At 41.5% G+C, this 6,000-nt stretch overlaps 1 protein-coding gene across 4 annotated transcripts; it reads left to right on the top strand.

Annotated features, from left to right (window-relative positions):
* The first annotated feature begins 1,006 nt into the window (after positions 1 to 1,006).
* LOC120686244 (7-methyl-GTP pyrophosphatase-like) lies at positions 1,007 to 5,606 on the top strand. Of its 4 annotated transcripts, none has more exons than XM_039968422.1 (10): positions 1,007 to 1,179; positions 1,270 to 1,341; positions 1,434 to 1,508; positions 4,141 to 4,224; positions 4,366 to 4,435; positions 4,513 to 4,604; positions 4,894 to 4,935; positions 5,103 to 5,183; positions 5,289 to 5,359; positions 5,407 to 5,606. In XM_039968422.1, the coding sequence occupies exons 1-10, from the start codon at positions 1,135 to 1,137 to the stop codon at positions 5,501 to 5,503; spliced, it is 729 nt and encodes a 242-aa protein (XP_039824356.1). In that variant the 5' UTR covers positions 1,007 to 1,134; the 3' UTR covers positions 5,504 to 5,606. The 4 variants fall into 4 exon arrangements, with proteins under 4 accessions (XP_039824356.1, XP_039824357.1, XP_039824359.1 ...); XM_039968425.1 differs by having other exon boundaries at positions 1,011 to 1,179; positions 5,278 to 5,359; positions 5,407 to 5,512; XM_039968423.1 differs by having other exon boundaries at positions 1,009 to 1,179; positions 5,289 to 5,604.
* The last annotated feature ends 394 nt before the right edge of the window (positions 5,607 to 6,000 follow it).

Raw genomic sequence — 6,000 nt, 5'->3', positions numbered from 1 at the left:
TCTCTTGCTCCAAACCGATGGCTTTGGATATTTTCGCTGAAAATGGATGGAAAAATAATAGTAGACTTTGGTTTTAATTTTTCTTGTGATTTTTCCTTAATTTATATATCATTAATGCTTATACTGAGAATAATGTAAAAATCAGTGCTTATACTGAGAATAATGTAAGAATCAGGCTGTGCGCTTCTCTGAGGCCCGAATTATTTCTTTTTCTAAAAAATATCTCGCTCTAAACGAGTTTCGAGGCAGTAGGGAATTTGACACCGGGATCTTGAAACAGCTTCACATCATTCCAAGAATTTCTCCCAAGCATTCCGTTGTACACGAATCCTCAAAATGGCAATACAAATTACAATCAGTACTAACTGAAGTATCCTATCAACGAAGACTGAAGAATGAACTCATACGTGGACGTAATTGCAATTTTCGCAGCACACCCTACCCTTGCCGTATGCCGCCGTACCGTATCCCATCCCTGCTGCGGGGAAAAAGTTCAAATTACTCCCCTTAAGTATAACCAAAGTCTGAATAACCCCCTAAACTATGTTTTGGTTCGTTTTACCCTTTAAACTATGTCATTTGGTTCATTTTACCCCTTAATGAAATTTGTTCTTTTTATTCCACCATATATAAGTTGAATCTTAATTTAAAATTTTGCATGGTGGTAGTGGATATCACAATGCATTTTAATAAAATGTATTATGAATTTTTCATCAATATGTTTTATATAATTTGAATTTCAAGAATGAATTTATTAGTAAATATCTTACTCTATCAAATAATGATGAAAAAATGATAATATATTTTTCTAAAATATGTTATGATGTCTGCTATCATCCTGTAAAAAACCAACTTAAGATTTCACTTGTGTGTGGAGAAACAAAAAAGAGAAATTCCATCAAGGGGTAAATTGTACCAAATGATATAGTTTAGGAGGTAAAATAAACTAAAACATAGTTTAGGGGGTTATTTGGACTTTGGTCATAGTTCAGGGTAGTAATTTGGACTTTTTCCCTGCTCCGGCTTCGGTTTGCGGCGGCCGGACTCTGTTGCCAGCAGCGCCGCCCCGGTCTCCCCGGGACCCCACCGACGCGGCGACCCTGCTTCCCCCGCCTCGCCGCGCGCACGAACCCCATGGCCACGGCCTCGCACTCCCCCTCCAGCCCGCAGCCCTTCAAGGTTCGCCCTCCCTCACCGATTCCAATCCGGCAACAATCCGTTCCTCTTCCTCCGCTCGTTCTGACCGCCGGTGGCTCCGCCGCGTCGCAGCTCATCCTGGGGTCGTCGTCGGTGGCGCGGAAGCACATCCTCGAGGCGATGGGGCTCGAGTTCCAAGTCATGGTGCGCCGTCGTGTTACTTTCTTGGCTCCGGCCGCTCTGGTTCTGCCGGCGGAGCGCTGATGAGATTTGTTTTTGTCTTTGTGCGGTTTCAGACTGCGGACATCGACGAGAAGAGCATCAGGCGGGAGAATCCCGACGACCTGGTGATGGTTCTTGCCGAGGCCAAGGTAGGTTCAAATTTCCCTGCTTTTTACTCTGTTGAATGCACTGCCATGTAGATTCAGTACAATGAAGTCCGGGGATTGTACAGTTCCATTGAGTTGTCCATGCGGGTATGATGCTTTTTATGGTTCAGTTAGAAATGTGGTGCCAGCTGCTGCAAGTTTGCTGCCATGTACTACTTGTAGTTAACCATTCAGAGTTTAGGTTCTGAGATTGTGTCCCTTAGTCCTTTTTTTTATTCACAATGTTTAGGTGCTATTTTTTTAAAAAGGCAGCTCTTTTTTTTCATTGGATGTTATATGATGTCAATGAGGCCTCTGTTCTCAAGGCGTCGCCTAGGCGACGCCTAGGCGTCCATGCGCCGTCCACCGATTTGCGCCTTGCTCGCCTAGGCGCCCGCCTTGCTCGCCTAGGCGTCCAGCCGCCCCACCTTGCTAGGCGTCCGCCTTACCGCCTTGAGAACAGAGAATGAGGCATACCTACACTGGTTTCAAAAAAAATAAAAAATGGAGGCATACCTACACTTTCCAAAACTACCCTTACCTCAATGTGCTCGACAACTTAAATTAGTTCTTTTCCATCTTTGTTGTTCACCCTAGGGAAAACTTATTTGAATGCTTTTCTTATCATTCAATATACATGTCTCGTGCTGAAAACTGTTCGCCTACACTGCCATTTAGCCCTTGTACACTCCATATACATGCTACACCGTGGCCACACCATTTAATCAACCGTTTACCCCATTTAATGACCATTTAATCCGTTTAAATGGCCTTTTAGTCCGAATAAATAGCTAGATAGTAGTTGGCCAACTTTTTAGCGTTTACCGTTTAGGCTAACACTCAAAATGGTGATCCAGAAAAATGAAAGTGATCCTCATCTTGTCTGAGGAGAGCATCCACCTCAGTTGAAGGTGTCAATCATGACTGTACACATCTGTGTGTGCAAACAATGATCCTGAAGTCATGAATGGAACATCTTTTGTTTGTTTGTTTTTCGCTTTAGTCATTATCATGGTTAGGTGGACAGACAATTCAATACTTCACAGAACTTGCCTCCTGGTGTGGTTCTGGACTTGCATAACTATTTCAGGTCCACTATATGCCCACAAGAATGTAGGAAAATATTTAAAAGAGCTCATATCCCGAGTTTATTCCAATGCATACTTTTTTTGCAAACATCATGCATGATTTTTTAACGTAGGCCACTTATTCTAGGATTTGTAACAGTTTATAGGATGGCATGATATGATTTCTTAACATACCATTTATGCCCTTTTTTTATGGATAGTTCATATTTTTCACTCAGTACAGGTTATATTAGTGCATGCTTACCATCTCAATTTCAGCATCGATGGGTGTAACAGTTGCATACATAGATACGGATCGTTGCAACACTTAGTGAAAAAGCTGAAGTGTTCACAAATTTACATGATATGAATGAGTTGCTGAGTGATTGAGTGATCCTAGGTATCATTACAAAATGTTTATTAGTCATATCCTTAGCTAACGCGAATTCATAAACTAGGAAAAATATAGTAAGGCCCTGTTTAGTTCCCAAAAATTTTCCTACAGTACTCGTCACATCGAATCTTCGAACACATGCATGGAGCATTAAATGTAGTTGAAAAAAATAATTAATTTCAAAGTTCAACTGTAAATGACGAGATGAACCTTTTAAGCCTAATTAGTCCATGATTGGACATTAGTTGTCAAATAACAACGAAAGTGCTACAGTACCCAAACTCAAAAAATTTCACGAACTAAACACAGCCTAAAAAATGCCTACATTATATGGATAAATTTAGGCGGCCAGCTTAAGCACAAACTAGGAAGTTCCTTAAAGTATCGCAGTTTGTAAATTCTCTAGTTGCCTATTTTGAAGTGTATTTGCGATCTTGCCCTGATTTTTTTTAACTTTGTGATTTTGACCTTTACTATTCACAAGTCGATGCGATTTTACCCCTACCCTAGTCAATGGTCAAAACAGTTGCAAATATGCAAAGACCAAGGGCAAAATCGCTTTGACTTGTAAAAAGTAAGGGTAAAATCACAAAGTTATAAAAATGAGGGCAAAACCACAATTGCACTTCAAAGCAGGGGGAAGAACACAAAAAAAAACTAATATAAACAACATATCCAAAGCACAAAAGGGTCCTACAATTTCTTGCAAGGATTTCATTGTTGAAACTGATGGTACACATTTGCTGCTGTTTACGTCGAGTTGGGTGTAGCCCCTGACTAGTTGGGTGTAACCCCTGAAAGGGTGTTGTGTGGTTTAGTTGGTCCGGTCCTGCCTCTGTGTATCTTGTAAATTTTTCTTTCTTAGGTTTCTGCGCTCCCTATTCTAGTCCAAAGTAAGGAGTGTTTACTTTGTAGTTGGACTTCTTTCTCCCATAATACAAAGATACACAGCTCTCCTGCATGTTCGAGAAAAAAACATTTGCTGCTGTGCCTTTATTCCAGTTAGTTTCCAACATCGGTCTGCCTGGATTCATGAAAGCAGATGTTTTTTTTCCTAGTTTCTGTGGTGGAAATGGAAGCTGAAGCAATGCCCAAACAAATAGGGCACAAATATTTTTCTGCACCGACTACTTTTTCCTCTAGCATGGAATTAACCACCTTGAGCATCTTTCAGGCTGATGCTATCATATCCAGATTGAACATTGCTGATTACCAGAAAGAAGGCAATCAACCAACACTCCTGATCACTTCAGACATAGTATGTCTTGCTAACCTGTGCTCTCCTACTTTAGGTGGAATTTGTGTGCCACAGTCATGTGTTGAACAGATCTCTCTATTATGGTTTCAGTAGAATGTTATCATTTGTATGATTACATACTGAATTGTAGTTGACTTTGAGGTGGTCGTCCATGAAGGAATTATTAGGGAAAAGCCAACCACCAAGGAAGAAGCACGCCAATTCCTGAAAGGTTTCTCATCCACACAATATCTGAGCCCAAATGTTTTAGTGCTATTGTTTATTAATTGAATCATAAATCTTCTCCAGGTTATTCTGGTGGTCATGTGTCAACTGTTGGATCTGTAGTTGTAACTAATCTTACAACTGGGAAGAGACTTGGAAGTTTGGACAAAGCTGAGGTAATGCACCTTTTTTAGTCAAAAGGATTATTTTATCAAGACAATCTTACGTTTTCTTTTGCTTTTAAGATCAAATTAATACTGCAGCGGGAACTGGTGGTTCCATCAATATGTTTATTTAATATAAAATGAATGCAGGGGGGAGGGGGGAATTATTCAGTAGATGGGATTTTCCAATTTATCCTGTCAAATGAAAGTAGAATCCCCAACTTGGTGTCTTAAGTGTGTCTTAAATGTAATATTTGTGGATGATAATTGACTGAGGAAGTTTTGCCTTGTTCTTCTGCAGGTTTATTTCCACGATATACCAGATGAGGTTATCGAGAACTTGGTACGAGCTTGTATTTGAATTGCATGCTCCCTACAAAATAAGAACCCAAAGTTATAGTTGAAACACCCAAAACAATTCCTGGTTTAAACATCACAAGTTTTCACATTTTCATATTTGTCACTTTGTTATGTCACTAAGCTGTTTTCTCTATCCTGGACTGTTGCTAGATCGACGAGGGAGTAGTATTTAGGGTTGCAGGTGGCTTGCTGCTTGAACATCCGTTGACACTGCCATTTGTCGAAGCAGTGGTCAGTTTTTCAGTCACCTTATCTTGCTCATCTTAGAGCTTTTGTGTTTGGCTTTTTTTAAAAAAAAAATGACCTGACTTCTGTATATACGCAGGTTGGTTCTAGCGACAGCGTCATGGGTCTCTCGAAGGAAATCGCAAACAAGCTATTTCACGATGCACTGTCTGCTTAGCCAAGCACTTTTGGCGTTATTGTCGTTAATCAAATTCTTTTGCGCTCACCGGGAGAGTGGAGACAACATCACAGAGACAGCGTGCCAAGGCTTGGGGGTAACTCATAGTAAATTAGTGATTGTTATAATTTCAAACACGATGTTTTAAAACAATGGTTAATTGAATCTGTGACATTACAATTTCTCGAGTTCACTGATCTGTCATTACAATTCACCTATTTGGAGATATGCCATTATAATTCGTTCTTTCATTGAGATGTGCCATTTTATACATATTTTATGCTCCTGGGTCCGCTTGCAGCCCTCTGTATTTTCGTATGGTCCAAACTGCCCCTCTTGCTTCTCTTCTCTCCACTAGCTGACATGTGGGTTCCACGTCATCTTCTTCCTCCTTCCTTTCTTCTCCAAACGGTCTCCGCCGATGGTACCCATGGCGTCTCTCCTCCCCCGCCGAGTTCCCTAGCCCGCGCCGCGGGCGCAGTCGCCGCCGCTGTCGCTGTCACTGGGGCACCCACCGCATGCTCCGTTGCTCCAAGAGAGGCCACGCCTCGTCGGCCCCACCCATGGAGCTGGAGACTCGTCCCCGGACAGACCCGCTGTCCCGATGGCGGCGCCAAATCTGTCGTCCACATCTCTTCCCTCTCC

This window comes from Panicum virgatum, chromosome 8N (assembly GCF_016808335.1).
Source record: "Panicum virgatum strain AP13 chromosome 8N, P.virgatum_v5, whole genome shotgun sequence".
In the NCBI taxonomy this organism is placed as follows: Eukaryota; Viridiplantae; Streptophyta; class Magnoliopsida; order Poales; family Poaceae; genus Panicum; species Panicum virgatum.
Note: the sequence above shows the minus strand (reverse complement) of the source record. Positions and strands in the feature narration are given on the sequence as shown.